This window comes from Microcebus murinus, chromosome 7, assembly GCF_040939455.1.
Source record: "Microcebus murinus isolate Inina chromosome 7, M.murinus_Inina_mat1.0, whole genome shotgun sequence".
In the NCBI taxonomy this organism is placed as follows: domain Eukaryota; kingdom Metazoa; phylum Chordata; class Mammalia; order Primates; family Cheirogaleidae; genus Microcebus; species Microcebus murinus.
In genome coordinates, this window is record NC_134110.1 from 35,207,987 (window position 1) to 35,226,569 (window position 18,583).

Genomic DNA, 18,583 nt, shown 5'->3' on the forward strand with positions numbered 1-18,583 from the left:
CATTTGCATTCATCTCACTATTTCAATTAAAGAGAACGAAGAAACACAGTTGTTTTCATATTAAAACAATCTAAACATTCATACACTGCCACATTGACATCCAAACATATAACAACATTGGCCAGCAAAAACTTGATGGAAAACAATAGGATTATGACATTAAGTGTATTTTAAAATACAGCAAATGAAACATTTTAGAATTAGCCAACTCCAAAACAAACCATGTTTGACAATAAAACCTGCTCTGTTGGGCAAACCTTTCCATGAGTCACCTTCTTTAATTATTCAGTAAACATTGCTTTGGTGGCTTTAGTTACTGATTCTTCCATAGCATTCTTCTAAGGGTTTTGAAATGCAGATTGTATCTCTTTTGAAACATTTCTGAACAAACCCTTCCAGCCTTGAGATTTAATGTCTTTAGTGGCATTCATTGTTTTTTGTTTTGTTTTGTTTTTTATTCCAGAGCCTCAGCAAAAGTCTGACCATTGCATATGCCATTTGTAATGTTAAGGGTTTTATTTTTCCCCAATCTAGTGTTCCTATATCAAAAGGGGAGAGCTTAGGCTAATCTTTCTGCATCACATATAGGCCCGCTTGTGAGTCCTATGGGAAGAGACAGATATACTTCTGTGTTCATGGTCTCCAATGAAAGGGAGCTGGACTAAATCATACATACATACACATGTTGCATTTTTATAAAATAGGGTAGCAAATGATGTAACTGCACTATGTAAAAAACCAATCTTGCACTGCCACATGAAGGTGTCATGGGCGAGGGACCTCCATCCAGGAGTCGACATCCATAAAATCACTCACCCTGCCCCAAGCTTGATGCTGCATTCCCTCAGACTATGATTCATTTCTTCATTTGTTCATTCATCATTTATTTATTAAAGCACATGATTACACATGATAAACAAGGGGCTGGGCTTTGGGTTCTGGCCAGTGGAGCACACAATCAAGGATCCTTTGTTAGATGGGAAACAAATTGTCCCACATATTAATTTTTTAAGTCCCCAGCACTCCAATGGAAAAGTCTAGTAAAACTTGGACAGGAGAATGTGGCTTGGGGTTGAGGCTAAATTGGGGCTTCCAACTCCTTTTCCAGATACAGATTGTGAGTCCATCATACTTGCCTGAGCCAGCAGATGGGAGCTGGATTGATGATAGGCCCTTCAAAGTCCAAGCCTAGTCCTTTTCCTTAGTCAGTTGCATGAACCGGAATCACAGCTATGCAACATACCAAGTCTTGGGCAGAACAGAGAAAGGGTGGCAGATCACCCTCACCCTTCAGAGTAATGACCTTGCCCACCATGGAGATGAGGCCAGTGAATGAGGCATTCCCCAGAGGCATGGACACCCACTCCAGGTCATTCTCCTCCTTAAAAAGAAAGGGCAGAAGCCCCTGTCTTGATAACTTGACCCAGGGACAGGAGAGAGTTGTGAAATTCCTCCTCTCCCCCTATAAGCAATCCTTGTCTCATAGGAATGTTGGGAGATGGGGAGTTTGAATAAAATACGTAAAATATCTGACATTGGTAGGTGTGTGCCAAGCATGTAGTCAGGGTCCCATGAGTAGTAGTAGCAGGTTGTCTTCTCCCTCCACTCGGATGTCTTAGGAGCTTCCTGAGGGGAGGTGCTGGATAATCCTTGCAGTATGTTTATTGAATGGAATGTTTTATTTATTCATCCTTAGCACTGACCTTACTTACTATAAAGGTAGTAGAATTACAAAATTTTTCAGAACAAGAAGGAAGCTTTGAGGTCAAAAGTTGATTCCTTCATTTCACAGAGGAAGAAACCAGGGCCCAGTGGGCAGAGAGAATGGGGATTCAACCTTCCGGCTCCAGGCACTTTCCACTGTGGCACATTTCACTGGGAGCACCTCCAAGGCAGTGTTTCAATCACATCTTTATTGCCAACACCCCCAAGAAGTGTCTGGCATGTTTTTGGCTCTCAGATAATATTTGTTAAATAAATTGATTCATCGTATCTGCTTGCTTGTCTTTTGGCAATCATAAGATAGCTTGTGGCTTTGCAAGACTATTGTGAACACATACAATTTGTGATGTAACCTTCTCTACACCACATATAGGGGCTTCAGGTGTGACTCTTTTATTGAATATGTAGAGAAAAAATGAAACGTTTTAGCATCTTTTGAAACATATGTATATTATATATATATACTTTAAAGGTACATTAGAAGGTAATACATCACTTGGTGTGTGTTGTGTTTTTATTTTAGGTAGAAGAAATAATCACAGGTGGTCAACAAGCATTCAAGTCCATGAAAACTACCTTGGACAGCAGCAGAGAACAAACAAGCTCAAGGTACTACTCCCTACTCTGTCCTTAGTTGTATTGTATTGTTCACTTCATTGTCATTTGTGGCTAGAATGCAGCTTCAAAATGAAGCAGTTATTTAAATGGTTAATACCATGAATGGTATTATCTTTTAATGGTGTTATCTTTTTTTCCCAAACCTTAGAGTCTTGATTTGAATAGACCGCTGACCCTTAAGGAACAAATCTGTATACATACAGGTCCCACGTCCTACGATGAGAAGACTGATACTATCAACACCAATGGTGGCTAACACTTCCTGAGCACTTGCTTTGTGCCAGCCACTACTCTGTGTGCTTTACTCATATTCACATATTTAATCCTCACAATTTTTATGCTCAGTGTCCAGCTGGGGAAACAGAGCAGGTAAAATGTAGAAATTTAGGGTGTCCTGAAGGCCATGTAGCCTCATGATGTTGGGACAACTCTGGTGAGCCCTGCTCGTACTGTTGCTCTCATTGCCTCTTTTTTGTGATCCACATGTCACGTCATAGACTCCCAGGGCGCCCAAAACCCCAAAGCCCCCCATCCCACATCCTCTTGTCAATCTCCTGACTGTTGGTCATTGCTGGCTTTTACTTAGATTCCTCCACCAGCAGAACCCTCACCCTCTCAAGAGAATATCCATCCCATTCTCAGTATTCCCCAACGTGAGGAAGCCTCACTCTGCCTCTCTCTGATTCCTAAGAGAAGGTCCTGGCTCTGCCTCTGGAGACCCTTAGAGCCAAGCCCATCGCCCTTAAACAGCGACATCCCTTAAAGTATTTTGCACAAAGCTGTCCCATTTATCATTTCTTTTCTGGAATGAGATCCCAGTTCTTTCAACTGTCCTTCTACTTCTCATGGTTTCCAGACTCTTACCATCCAGATGGTAAAATCTATTTTGAACTAAGGCAAACTATATTTGTGATACAAATGTATATGCTAGAATTATCATCATAAAAATACCTGAACAAGAGCTATATTTATGTATTGCATAATAAAGCAGTCAGGCATTAGTATACTCAAAAACAATTGTTGAAGTTTTGTAGAGATTTTTAAATATGAGGTTTGTTTGAACAACAGGTATGGAACTGAATTCCTCCTGAAAAGTGGGCTGCTGTTTTTAACCTTGGAGAAATCAGCTCCCAAATTTCCCAGCTTAGTGATTTCTGTTGCAAATACAAGATTCAAGGGTATTATGACTATTATGAATATTCACAGTCATAATTAACCCCCAGCAGCATCAACACATGTAAAGAGTCTGAATCTAATTTGTGAGGAATCCCAGGGATGGGAAACCAAATCAGTGCAAACAGTTTGGAGCTGGTTTTCAGACCCCAGGAAAACTATCATTACAGTGATTACACTTGAGGATTCAAGATGCCTTAGCACAATTCTTCATAGGAGTCTCTCCTGTGGTATGTTTGTGAAGCCTTTCTTTTTCATTTTGATTACTGGGATATGATCATCCCACAACCACACTTAAAATGTCTGTGTCAAGGTTGTTTGTGGTGCTTCTCAATCCTTCGCAAACTTCATTGTGCATGTTGTCTCAGCCTCTGGCTGGGCAACCCTATGAGCCACACAGCTGCCCAGCAAAGCTGCACATGGGACAGAAGTCAGACAGGGTTGCTGGTGTCAGGGAAAGGACAGCAGATGTAGCAGGAGTATGCTGGGAGGGCCGCAGGAGGCCCCTTGACCCTCTCTTGGCTGGAGAGGCCCCTTTCTCATGCTGTGGAGACAGCAAATGGAGGGGAGGAACAGAGGGGATAGGGTTTAGTTTGTCGGGACAGGAGAGTAACACTAGGTGACCTCCTGTGGTCCCATGTCATGAAGGGATTTCTTCAGTGCTGACTCCATGCTACACGTCGCTATGCATTGTGTCTATCTTTTATCTTCAAAAAATAACACTGCAAGATAAATACTATTATTTCTCACTTAACTAAGATTGAGAGGTCACATTTTCCCACATAGATTAATGATGGAACCAGGAGTATAAAACTTAGTGCTTGCCTTCTTACCCTCTTCATGGACAGAAGATCTTGATTTAAAAATGATCAAAACCATTAGATTTTATATGGTTAGTGCTTTTATTGTCGTCTTCTAGAAGTTCTTTCCTACTCTGAGGTCATGAAGATAGCCCTTTATGTTATAAAGCTTTATAGTTTTGCCTTTCACATTTAAGTGTAATTAGATAGAAAATCAAATCTATCAGGATTGGTATTTGTTTAAGGTATGACAACTTGATTTTTTCCAATGTGGGGATCTTGTTCTCCCAGTGTCTCTTATCAAAAAGTTTATCTTTTCTGCATTGGTCACCAAGACCACCTCTGCATAGGTCAGGTGTCCCTATCTGTGTGGTTATATATATATAACATGCCTGTATTGGAATTTTATTTGGAATCTTATTAGCCATATAGATCAAATTAGGGAGAAGAATCCCTATAGTATTAGCATCTCTTTCAGCTTTTTTGGATGTCTTTTTGTAAAATTTTATAATTTTTCCATAAGTGTGCCCATTATGGAAAATTTATTAAATAAGTGTATTCATTTTTTGATGTGAGATGTTTTTGATGCTGTAATAAATGCATTATTTTATTTTTTCTCTGTTACTAATATACAGATTTGTAACTCACTTTTTTATTGTAGTAAACTACTCATTACATCAAATTGACCATTTTGATTATTTAAAAGTATATAATTTTCAGTGGCATTTAGTATATTTACAATGTTGTGCAACCATCACCACTATGTAATTCACTTTTTTTTTTTTTTTTTTTTTTGAGACAGAGTCTCGCTTGTTGCCCAGGCTGGAGTGAGTGCCGTGGCGTCAGCCTAGCTCACAGCAACCTCAAACTCCTGGGCTCAAGCAATCCTGCTGCCTCAGCCTCCCGAGTACCTGGGACTACAGGCATACACCACCATGCCCGGCTAATTTTTTATATATATATATTAGTTGGCCAATTAATTTCTTTCTATTTATAGTAGAGACGGGGTCTCGCTCTTGCTCAGGCTGGTTTCGAACTCCTGACCTCAAGCAATCTGCCCGCCTCAGCCTCCCAGAGTGCTAGGATTACAGGCGTGAGCCACCACGCCCGGCTAATTCACTTTTGTCTTTGATTTTGTACCCAAAGACTTTGCTAATCTTTATTATTATTTTATTAATTTATCTGTGGGTTATTTTAGATTTTCTGTATATCCACAAAGAATGATAGCTTTCTTTCTTCCCAGTTCTTATTCCCTTTATTTCTTTTTCTTGCCTTACTACATAGGGAAAGGCTCCAATATAATGTTGAAGAGAGTAGTAGTGGCAGGTATCTTTGTCTTATTGCCAATCCCAGAGCAAATTCTTTCCACCATTTACTATTAAATCTGAGACATTTATTTAAACATAGCGATTGTAGTGGTTTTATAATTCCTGCTTTTGTATTCCTGCTTTCTGAAGGTTTTATGTTTCTATTTGCGGTGTTAATTCTGCTGGTTCTCTTGCAAAATGCCCCTTTTCCTTGAGTGCTTGTTTATTTTTTACTCCATAGAAAGTTTTACCTCTACTATTTCACCACGTAGAAAGTTCTCTGGGAGACCTTGCATTGACCCAGTTCTCTCCCCTTTCTTGCTTGTAGTTCTCAAGAATAATTAGAACGTGCTGGGAATGAAACATTTTGAAGCATGGGGGAGCTGGCCAGAACAGCCTCTGCTGCTTTCTGGAACCCCTCAGCTTCAGTGCAAGTGGGGCATTTGCAAGTGAGACTTCATTCACCCCCAGGGCAACTTTTCTGAGCTTTGGAAGACCAGCTCCCAATGAACCCTAGGCTCCTGTTGTCCTTTGCTGCGTGTCCTTAAGTGATAAACCTGCTTCATGCAACTTGTGAGTGTGGGATGCTGTTCTATTTTACTGGACTCAGACAAGTTGGTAACCAGCATAGTGAACCTGCTTCTCACTTTATTGCTTCGGAATATAGGCTGGGGGCTTCTCAGAGGCTGGGGAGGTACTTAGCCAGAGAACATTGGCATATGCTTCAAGGAAGAACACTGCCAATTTGGAACCACTTTCATCTAAATTCAGGATTGAGGATTTTTAACCAGCAGCTGCTATAAACTTTCCAGCTTGTGGTTACAACTCAGCCTTCCTCTGCCCCTCTGAGGCAGCTTTCCTCAAATTCCCCAGGAGGTGGGAAGAGGGGATTTACTGTTCATTCACTCTTAATCCAAGAGAAGCCATTTGGCACTGTACCCTTGTTATGGAGAGGGTGTCTTGTTAGACTGCCCACCTGGCATGCTCAGGGCTTTGACCTGTGTCCTAAGACTTTATAAGATAAGCTAGACCAAAGTACAACTTCAAGGGCTGCCAAATGCCCTCAAGGCAAAGGTGGCCTCATAGCTCTGTTTCTCCTTCAGGGTTCCTGCCTTTATTGAATTCTGACCTTACAGTTCCTTATGATCTTATTAGCTCTTTCATGATCTCAAGGAAGTTTTCAGTGGGAGATGGGAGTCTTTGGTCCAAATATGCTAGCCCACCATATAACCAGAAAAAAAGTTCTTTCTTTATGTTCTTTAATAGAAGGAATAAATCTCTGATGTATTTTATACTTAATGATTGATTTTAGACATATTCTTTTTTCATGCTTCCTTCTGTGGTAATAAATCTGCTCACTTTGTCTCCCAGCTATTCTTGCTTGACTCCAGAGGTTCTGGCTCTGTCAGTCAGGTGGTAAAACCAGTGATGGCCGTATGTCCTTCAGGCCTCTGACATCCATGGAGGCAGGAGACAGCAGGGGAGAAGAGCCTCTCTCCTCTTTGTTTGGGGGATTAGTGTGATCTTCAAGTGCCCAGGGCTTAGTTGCTCACTGTTTATTACCCCAGAGATCCATAAGTAATTAAAGTCCTCTACTACAAATTAGTCCATGCCTCTCAACATCTAAAGTAGGTGAGTGCAGTAACTATATACTGGCTTAGTTCGTGGTTTATTAGTAAGAACCAGAAATTATAGCCCAAGATATATATGCCTGGAAGTGAGATAGGCTGTTTTTCCTCAAAGTCAAGGAAAATATAATAGATGAATTTAAATATTTACTTAATTATGACACAAATATCATAGCTTTTAAACAAGAATAAAATAATTAAAAAGTAGTACTTTGGTTAATAATGACTGTAATGTAGGCCTTCAAACTTCCATGAACTATAATGTCCCCCATTTGTATTAGAAAACATTTCCCAAACTGGAAAGTGCCACACCACATCACAACTGGTCCAGTTTATCATTAGGCTACATAGAAATTCATATTAGTTTATGGGATTCTTGGTCCTCAGGCAAATGTTGGCATTCTTTTCCCTCCATTTGATTATGGACACAAGCCATGTCTTACTCACCTTTAAATTCCCAGAGCCGATAGAGCACTGGGCACTTAAAAGATGTGTACTGAAAAGCATGCTGAATTAAATAGCTGACTCTTACCCTTATCTGGGACATAATGACTTATACTACTCTTTTACTGCATTTGCTGAATGCCTGCTGTGTTTCTGGCACATTCTATGCCCTTTACGTGCATGAACTCATTTGATCTTGACAACATCTCTATGTTCATTGTCATCATCCTGATTTTAAAGACGAGGCCATTGAGGCACAGAGTGGCTGAGTAACTCAAACAGTGACAGCCTAGAGTGTAGGAGCTAGGATCTTGCAAGCTACCCTGGATGCCCTACTGCTTCCTGACTGCCAATACTAAACTTTGTTTCTTGATTATAAAGAAATAAATGAGATGAAAGAGGGCATAACATGTTGTGGGTTCACTATGTTATGACACAATTGATTTCAATATTTGTGCTGACTTGGAGAATTTTTTAAATTATTTTTTATTTCAAAATATTAAGGGGATACAAATGTTTCTGTTACATGGATACCTTGTATAATGTTTAAGTCAGGACTTTTTGTGTGACTGTTACCAGAATAGTGTTCATTGCACCCAATAGGTAAGTTCTTGTCCCTCAACCTTCCCCTCTCCCTACTTCTTGATTTCCAACATTCTTTGCATCTCTTTGTGCCCATATGTGCCCATTGTTTAGCTGCTAATTTTTAAAGAGTACATGTGATTTTTTTTTTTTTCCATTTCTGAGATACTTCCCTTAGGATAATGGTCTCCAATTCCACCTAAGTTGCTGCAAAAGACATTATTTCATTCCTTTTTATGGCTGAGTAGTACTCCATGGTGTGTGTGTGTGTGTGTGTGTGTGTGTGTGACATTTTCTTTATCCACTCATGAATTGATGGGCACTTAGGTTGAGTCCACATCTTTGTAATTGTGAATTGTACTGCAGTAAACATTCAAGCATAGGTGTCTTTTTGATAAAAAAAAAAACAAAAAACTTCTTTTTCTTTGGGTAGATACCCAGTAGTGGGATTGTTGGGTCAAATGGTAGGTCTACATGTATTTCTTTGAGGAATCGTTATACTGTTTATCATAGAAGTTGTACCAATTTGCACTCCCACCAACAATGTATAAGTATTCCTTTCTCTATGCATCCATGTCAGCATATATTATTTTCTGAATTTTTAATAATGGCCATTCTGATAGGGGTAAAGTGGTATCTTGTTGTGGTTTGATTTGCATTTCCCTGAAGATTGGTGATGTTGAACATTTTAAAAATATGTTTGTTAGTTATTTGTCTATCTTCTTTTGAAAAACTTCTGCAGTTAAAAAAAGAAAGAAAGAAATACCTAGGAATATACTTAACCAAGGAGGTGAAATAACTCTACAAGGAGAACTACAAAACACTAATGAAAGAAATCATAGATAACATAACAAAATGGAAAACATTTCATGCTCATGGATTAGTAGAATTGACATTGTTAAAATGTCCATACTGACAAAAGTGATTTACATATTGAATGCAATCTTTAACCAAAATACTAATGTTATATTGCACAGACCCAGAAAAAATAATTCTAAGTTTCATTTGGAACCAAAAGAAAGCCTGAATAGACAAAACAATCTTAAGCAAAAAGAACGAATCTGGAGGCATCACATTGCCTGACTTCAAATTATATTGTAAGGCTATAAGAACCAAAACAGCATGGTACTGGTATAAAAATAGAAACATAGACCAATGGAACAGAATAGAGAACCCAGAAATAAAACTATACACTTACAACCAACTGTTCTTTGACAAAGCAGACAAAAACATACACAAGAAAAGGAAGCCTTATTTAACAAGTGGTGCTGGGAAAACTGAATAGCCACATGCAGAAGAATGAAACAGGACCCTATCTCTCACCATGTACAAAAATTAATTCAAGATGGATAAAATAGTTAAATGTAAGGCATAAAACCATAAAAATTCTAGAAGAAAACATAGGAAAAAAGTCTTCTAGACATCAGCCTAGTCAAAGAATTTATAACAAAGATCCCAAAGGCAAATACAGCAATAATAAAAATAGATAAATGGAACAAAAAACCACCTAACAGATACAATGAACACTGTTGTGATGATAGGCATATTTATAGCTTGACTCAACCCATGTAACAAAAACATTTGTATCCCCTTAATATTTTAAAATTTAAAAAATTAAAAAGCTCTGAACAGCAAAGGAAATAATCATCAGAGTAAATAGGCAACCCGGGGAGAAAGTATTCACAGACTGTACATCTGAGAATGGGCTAATATCCAGAATCTACAAATAATTCAAACAAATCATCAAGAAAAAAAACAAATAACCCCATTAAAAAGTGGGCAAAAGATTTGGAGAACTTTTTTGATGGATTTAGTCTTATGTGCCAGATGCCAAGGATAGTAAACTCATCATTTGTGCTGTGTATGGTACTTGATTTTCTATGAGTAACAGTATGTGTCATGTTAATACCACAGACCTGGATTCAGTTCCCACCCCTGCCTGTGTTTATCTGTAGGACCTTGGCTGGCTGCTCCTCTTGTTCTCCCCTTGGGTCATATGGTGGTGGTAATGAAGTTGTCTGAGGATTCAATGACACAATTATAGGGCTTAGCACAGGGCTCAGCAAAGGACACAGTCCCCAAGATGACCCCAAGTTCAGTGATTTATTAGAAGGACTCACAGGACTCAGCATATAGTCATATGCATGGCTAAGATTTATTACAGCAAAAGGACACAGAGCAAAATCAGCAATGGGGTTACATCCAGAGAAAACCAGGGCAAGCTTCAGAGTCCTCTCCCTGTGGAGTCACACAGGACACACTTAATTCCTCCAGTAATGAGTTGCAACAACACATTTGAAATGTTGCCCTTTGGGGAAGCTCATTAGAGACTCAGTGCTCAGGCTTTTTATTAGGGGCTGGTAGACACCCTCTGCCCAGCACGTACCAACGTTCTGCACTCCCAGAAAGAGAACATAAACCATGTTGATTGCACACATTTCTGGTCACAGCATGCCACCCTCATTGTTTTTTTTTTTTAATGTATTTGTATTTCAGCATATTACAGAAATATGTCCATCCCTCAGACTGTGCTCATGAAACTATAAGAATTCTAGAAAAAAATGTTGAAAAAACTCTTATAGACATTGGCCTAGGGAAACAATTTATGAGCAGGACCCCAAAGGGAATCACACTAACAACAAAAATAAATAAATGGGACTTGATCAAATTTAAATAGCTTCTGCACGGCCAAGGAAACTATCAAGAGAGTAAACAGACAACACACAGAATGGGAGGAAATATTCTCATCCTACACATCCAATAAAGGGCTGATAACTAGAATCTATTTAGAACTCAGGAAAATCATCAAGAAAAAATCAAACAACCCTATGAAAAAGTGGGCAAAGGACATGAACAGAAACTTTTCAAAAGAAGATAGACTAATAGCCAATATACATATGAAAAAATGCTTGACATCTCTAATCATCAGGGAAATGCAAATCAAAACCACAATTGAGATATCACTTGACTCCAGTGAGAATGATCTTTATCAAAAATTCCCAAAACAATAAATGTCGGTGTGAATGCGGAGAGATAGGAACACCACCTTCATTGTTTAGGAAACATTTCATGTAGATACACAGAATGATTTACCAGCCGACACCCAAACTTGCAAGGGGCCTATATAAAAAGTGTCATCTCTGGCCTGCTCTTGCTGTTCTCTCTCTTCTACACAATATGCCTCCAACCTTGTGAGGACTGTTATTTCCTGTGCATTGATGATAAGCAGCTTCATCCAAAAGCCGTGAATCTCTGTCCCTTTAAAGGCAGAGGGGTCAGTGAATACCGCTGCATGGAGGCATCTAAGAGGAAGGTGTGTTCAGGTCGTGACCACAGCACCATTCATTTCTCTGCAGCCTTGTCTTCCCTTTTTCTGTTCATCCACATCCGTTAACATCCTGCAGGGCATTCCCCACCTCTTTCTGCTCTTCAGAGAATGCACAAGTCCCTTTGAATTCCCTTTTCCTCCTGTGGCGTACATGGTTTATTTATAGTGTGCAATCTGGGTCTTCACACTATCCTATTTTATTATATATTCTTTGTATAATTTGTATTTTTCTTCACAGTTCTATGTGTATTAGTTGAAATACTAAGAGGAATTAAAAACTCAAATGCCTTCAAGGCCTGAGCAGATTACAGAAATGAGGGGGAAGGGTTACAAGGACAGTAGAAAGTTTACATTTCCAAAAGAAACTGGAACCTTCCTCCCCCAACAAAAAGTGTCTGCTGGATGAATTTAGTTTGAGGACATCAGTTTGGAGTTTCTGGATTAGATTGATTGTGAATTTTTTTTTTTAGATCAGAGATTATTTCTTATATAATTTCATTATTTCCCTCATAGAACAATACAAATTTTTCACTTATTCAACATGTATTTGTGCAGTAAAGCTATATGCCAAGCATATCAGATAAAAAAGACAAAATCTTTGTTTCAAAGATGTCAGTCCCATAGGACAACAGACCAATAGTGAGACAGTTATAGGACAGTATAAATTTTGTGTTAAAGAACAACACTGCACTATTGGATATTATCAGGAACCTATTTCTTTGCACAGACTATGGTATTCCTGGTGCCTACAGAGCACCTGGAATGTAGTAGGCATTTAACATAAATCTGTTGAATGAATAAATTAATGAATGAATGAATGGATGCAGTAATTTCAAAATAATTTGACTGATTATCAAAATCACTTGGGCGTTACAAAACTACAGATTATGGGACCAAACTCCAAACCTATTGAATCAAAATGCCGGGAATGCAGCACAGAGACCTGTATTATCTAGAGTTTTCTACATGACCATGACATTGGGAGCATTGGCCAATGGAGGTTCCTCCTTGTTCTGTTTTATTCATGCTATTGCTGAGAACTGGGTGCGGGCAGTAGGCACAGGTTCTTGTGTAGGGCAAGTTGGTGGGCTAAGCTTTGCTGTGCACTCAAACTTGTGGTATAAATGCCCCTGCAAACCCTGACCTGGTGGATTGTTGAATTAGCAGGGTCTAGAAGCCTGATGAGCTGCATTCAGGAGAGATTCTGTCACTGATCCTGGCTGTGGGGCTTTGCCTGCTGTATTGTTTCAATTATAGAAAAAAAAATTCTTAGGTAAGCAGAGTTTCCCAGGTGACCTCTCCTCCATCTGCCTGTGCATCTGCACAGCCTAATAGCACTTTTTTCTTCACAGGTCAGAATCTTACTTCTACAAGGCTCTATGTGACTTGAAGCTAGGGACATTCTCTTATTTTTATCTGTGCTCCAGGGATATCACTTGCCAATGTTTGCTGAATAAATGAATGAGTTGAATCTTTTTGAAATTTTAAATGATGTGATATCAATTTCCCTTTGTCTTTTTGGTTGTTGTAGAAGCAAACGCATTGAAAAACTAGAAGTGGATCCTAGCAAGCATTCATTTCCTGATGTGACTAACATCGTTCAAGAGAAAAAACACACACACAAAAGATTGGTATCTGAACCCAAAATTATACCCGGTGATGAAGACCCAGACTTTGAAGATAACCCTGAAGTGCCTCCGTTGATCTGAAACATCGGGCTGCCTCGTCGTTGACTGTGACCCACCAGGTCCAGTTTTTGTTGGTGCAGAGACAGGATGCATGTTATTTATGGGGAAGCACAGACTCATTCATCATTATTCTACTCCAGTGTTTTAACTTTCATTTTACATAGTAATATTCTCAAAATAGTTTAAAATTAAAGTGTATACCTTAAATGATTTAACTCATCATTTGTCTCTAACAAAGGGTTGGTATTGAAAATGTTCCGTAAGAAACACTGGTTGCATGAAACATTGGTTATAAATCACAGCACTGCCTGCTTATGCACAGATTAAGTCATAGATAAAGGACTGACTATTGAATTGGTACTTAAGCAAATTGGTCAAGCTCAGAAGTTAAAATTGTAATTTCAGACCCAAATGGAATGCTTTAATATGATTTCAAACAGCATTCCAATTTTTCTTCACGTGGTACATCTACTTTCCCCGGTGGCATGGTATAATGGCAAGAATATGAGTTTTGAAATTAGACACCCTATATTTGGATTCCAGCTCAATCACTTTGTAAAGACCTTCCACAAGTCCTTTAATTCTGTGAGCCTTAGTGGTTTCACCTATAATCTGGTAATAATACTTGCCTCACAGGTTTGTATCCAGTTAAACTGTATAAACGTCCTCAGACAGTGTCAGCCACATTCAAAACCTCCCTCTGCTCCCCCTCTTTTCTCCCTTCCTCTTCCTTCCTTCCTCCCACTCTCTACTTCCCTCCCCTTCTTTCTCCCTTTCTCCCCTCTCCTTTCTCCCCTCCCTTTCTTCCTCCTCCTCCCTTCCTCCCCCTCTCCCCTCCCCCCTTCTACCCTCTCCCTCCCCCTCCCCTCCTCTTTCTTTTCTCCCCTTCTCCTCTTTCTTTACTTTCTTCCTCCCATCCTACTCCTCCCCCCACTTCCTTCTTTACCTTTTTGATATTTTTTACCTCTTCTTTATCTGGAATATTATGAATTTAATATTCCACATACATGGTAGGAAAAATTATTGTTACTGTGATCATGATGTGAGTTTAAATCAGGCTTCCCCAAATATTCATTCAACAATTACTTTTTGAGTAACTATTACATGCTAGCAACCGCTCTGTTTATCGGGGATTCGGTAGTAACAAAGCAGCCAAATGGACACACATGTGCTGTGTCAGGTGAGGCTAAGGGCTACGAAGGGGAGTCAGAGTGAGGGAGCGAGGGTAATGGGGAGCTGTCTCCGATGGGGCCTTCTCTACTAGACAGGCTTTCATTAGGGGTCTCTGCTAACATTTTAGTAGAGAACCAGAATACACCAGTCAGCGTCCAGTCAGGGAAACTGAGGCACTATAAATATAATGGAAACAGATTGATTATAGGAATGCTATTGGATTCAAACATGGGAGGAGCTGAGAAGCGAAGCTTCATCAATTTCACTTCCGAAAACTCATGCAGGATCTTCTTTTGGTCAACTCTATCTGAGAACCACACAGGGAAAGAGATTCTGGAAAATAGTGCCTAGTCTAAGCCAAGTTGACATTTCATAATCCAAAAGAGCTCAACCTCTACCAACTTGGAACCATATACATTTGTCAGGACTATATATTTAACTTCCACATAAAGATAAAACAAAATTATACTTCAGTTATCCCTTAAACAACCAAAGACATGCTATCTGTTATGGACTGAATGTTTGTGTCCCCCAAATTCATATGTTGAAGCCCTCACCCTAATGTGATGGTATCTGGAGGTGGGGCTTTGGGAAATAATTAGGTTTAAATGAAATCATGAGGTTTGGTACTCATGATGACATTTGTGTCCTTATAAAAAGAGGAAGAGTCTACAGAGCTTGCTCTCAGCCATCTGAGGACACATTGTGAAGTCAGGAGCAGTCCTCACCGAGCCCTAATCAGCTGGCATCTTGATCCTGGATTTCTGGCCTCCAGAACGATGAAAAGTAAATTTCTGTTGCTTAAGCCACCCAGTCTATGGTATTTTTTAAATGGTGGCCCAAGCAAACTGACATCATCCCTCTCCCAAAAAGGAAACAGAGTCCCTTATGTGGCCTTTTCCATGCTTGAGTGATAGTTATTCCTCTTCCAGAGGAGTCATACTCCCATTTTGATATCCTATGAATTAAATATTGAGATACAAAGTTAATCACTATTAACACATCTCATGTTAGAATGGGAAAAGGAAAACAAAGAAATTTAAAAATACAGATAAAATTTATATGTGGATATGAATATGTGGTCCACCCTAACTGTGGACCACAGTGTGGTTTTGGGTTCCCAGGAATTACCATTGATTCAGAGCCAGTGTCCAGTAATCTCTGAAAAGCCTTGGTGTTTCTTTCCTACCAATACACAGTCACCCTGGTAAATGTAGGCCCCTTTGCAGAGCCCAGGAGGAAGATTCATAGTATAAAATTTGGGACAGTGTCCAAGGCAGGTCTTTCCCGGAAGAAATCCAACTGTGATGTAGTGAGACAGGTGGGTATCTATGGGAAAGGTGTTCCAAAACTAGATAGATTTGTATGTATGGATAGTGCGTATATACACACATATATATTCATATCAAAGCCCAGAAGAAATGCCATCACTACTATAGCTCTTCTTTCTGTACTCAGTCACATGGTTGAAGCTGGTGACAGGTGTTTGTAGTTTCCTTCTTCCTCTACCTATCCCATGTTACCTTTCCTCAGCAGACACCTCAGCTGCTGCCTGAGACTGAGAACATGAGTCAAATGGCTGAAGGACCATCTATTTCCCAAGAGTACAAGGAAATGCTACAGGATTGGCCTAAATCTTCATCCAGGGCCAGGAGGGGGGTACCCTCCCCCACCAAAGAAAGGTGAAGGCATAGTAGGAGAAGAAATGTTCATCTTTGGATCACTTCTACAAAAGCTGAGCATTCAATTTTCAGATTATCCTGATAATAACCAGAATGCTGATAATTCTGGAATCTGGTGCTCTGGCTGCTCTTCCCAAATTCTCCCTGTGCCACCCTCCTCTCTCTCTGCCTCTGTTCCTGCCTCTCTTTCAGTAGACTCATTGTCTTATCTCCCCCCATCAGCACTGCCAGGACAGGAGAGGTCTTCGGTCTTCCTCCCAGCCACCAGGAGGAAGAAAATCTCACCAGCTGAGATGCCAAACACGGGATACCATGAACTGTCCTTCTTTTTCTGGTTTCTTGAGCAGCATGGCCTGCCCCTTCCTCACTGCTGCCCATCACACGGCCCCTTTCCCCAGCACAGGTGTTCACCTCTCTGCTCTCCCCTCCCAGCTACCATGATGAGCCTGGTAGTGGGACCTGCCTGCCCATTGGGAGTGGCCCACAGATGTCCAGAGAAGGCCACTCGCAGTGACCACTAGGGTGGTGTGAGTCTGGTTCAAGACTCCAGGGGATGAGTGAAGGTGTCCCTGCTCGCTCACAGGAAGGCTGCCCTCCACTTGACAGCTGAGCTGTGGCATGCAGTGTGTGTCTGTCACCATTTGCAGCTTGTCACAGCTTGCCTGATACATTTGGATGGAAAGTGCAACCCCATCTGCAACTGACACGTGTCAGGCCAATGCGTCTGCCACCCTGTAGCATACCAAGCTAAACGAGCTGATCTCTTATGTCTACTCCCTGACTGTTGTGCTTTGCATTTGGTCTAGTGTTTTCCTTGTATCAGAGATCAGCTGCAAGTCTCTTAACTCACCAAACACTTCCTGAGCACCTGCGATGTGCAAGGAGCCATTTCAGGACTGTAGAAGGTTCTCTTCTGAGACCCCATTCTCGTAGTTCTCATCTTCCTTCTGCTGAAGGACTCTACTTCCTCCAGCTGTCACGTAAGGGCCAGTGGCCCAGGGGTCCCTGCTGGGCCCATCCTCTGCTCAGCGTGGACACCCCCTGGGCCCTTGGCCCTGTCCGTTCCCATGGCTCCTGCCATTGCTCTAGGCTGATGCCTCTGGAATCTCCATGTTAGGCCTCAGGTTTGTGCCCAAAGCTCTGCTGTCTCCTCCCAGGTGTCTTATAGCTGGTCCATTGTTCAGTTCAGTGTCTTCTTCCTCATTTTTCATGACACTTCATTTTTTTCTGCCTTTTGTTTTATGGATTCACTTTCTGATCATCCACTGCTTCCTGTGTTCAACATTCAATTGACAACTAAATTCTGTCAGTTCTGCCTTCAGAGAGCATCTCCAGTTTTCTCTAAACCCACTTCTCTGCCTGCGTTCAAAACCCCCCATCACCTGCTATGCCAACGTTACCCCCACCTCAGCCCTCCTTGGTATCAGAGCACGCTTTGACTGTTCCCTGAGGACAAGTCTCAGCATGTCACAACCTGGTCCCAAGCTCCTGTGTGCCACATCCTCACTACCTCTCCTTGGGCACTCGGCCTGCCCACTGCACTGAAGTGGTCACCATTCCTGGGAGCCAGATACCGACCCTCTGCCAGTGGCATGACTGGACTGAGGTTGGTGATGTACTTGGTCCGAGGGGCCCTGCTGAGCTTCTCTCAGGGTAGGACAGGAGCAGGACACTGTTGCCAAGGCCCAGGAACAGAGTGGAGGACTTGCTGGTGGAGGGAGGCAAGACAAAGTGCACAAGGCAGCTACTCCTTGACAAGAATGTCAATTGTTGGAACAATTATAGACAAAGGGGGCCCTGATTTCAGAGAGAAATGGAATCTGACATCATGAGCTGTCATCTGGCTTCAGCTGCACTAGAAAAGTGCACCAGTCCACAGTGCTGTCAAGGAGAGAAATCACTGGCCACGGTGATCCATGACCCCTCCTCCCAGGCAGCACCCAGGGTTATGGAGGACCCTGGTACTTACGCTGCTCACTTCCACCACTGACAGAGATTCGAATGTCTGCTCTGGTTACTGTTGCCACATGACAAACTATTCCATACCTGGTGACATAAAGCATCCATTCTATTATGCTCTTGGTTTCTGTAGGCCAGAAATGCCAACAGCATAATGGGGACAACTTGTCTTTTCTCCCTTATGTCTGGGGCCTCAGTTGGAAGACCCCAAACCAGGTGATAATCTAGAGGTGTCTCCACTTACTCATTTGGCAGTTGGTGCTGACTTTTGACCAGACCTCAGTGGGCCTAATGGCCAGAACACTTACACGTGTCCACAAGGGCTAGTCTAGCATCTCACAAGAGCAATGAAGCAGTGCATGGCATGCTCAGGACCTGGCCCCAGAAGTCGCTTGCTTGCTTCTGCCACATCCTATTGACTGGGGCAATTACGAAGGCCTGCCCAGGTTCTAGAGGAGAGGGCACAGCCCCACCTCTTT

At 41.1% G+C, this 18,583-nt stretch overlaps 1 protein-coding gene across 1 annotated transcript in view; it reads left to right on the forward strand.

Moving 5' to 3' along the window:
• The window catches only part of DNAAF11 (dynein axonemal assembly factor 11), an 84,239-nt gene extending 70,746 nt beyond the window's left edge, over nt 1-13,493 (forward strand). The window contains exons 11-12 of the mRNA XM_012785419.3: nt 2,246-2,331; nt 13,134-13,493. Coding sequence (XP_012640873.2) covers nt 2,246-2,331; nt 13,134-13,311 — 264 coding nt within the window. The 3' untranslated portion in view covers nt 13,312-13,493. The remainder of the gene's footprint in view (nt 1-2,245; nt 2,332-13,133) is intronic.
• The last annotated feature ends 5,090 nt before the right edge of the window (nt 13,494-18,583 follow it).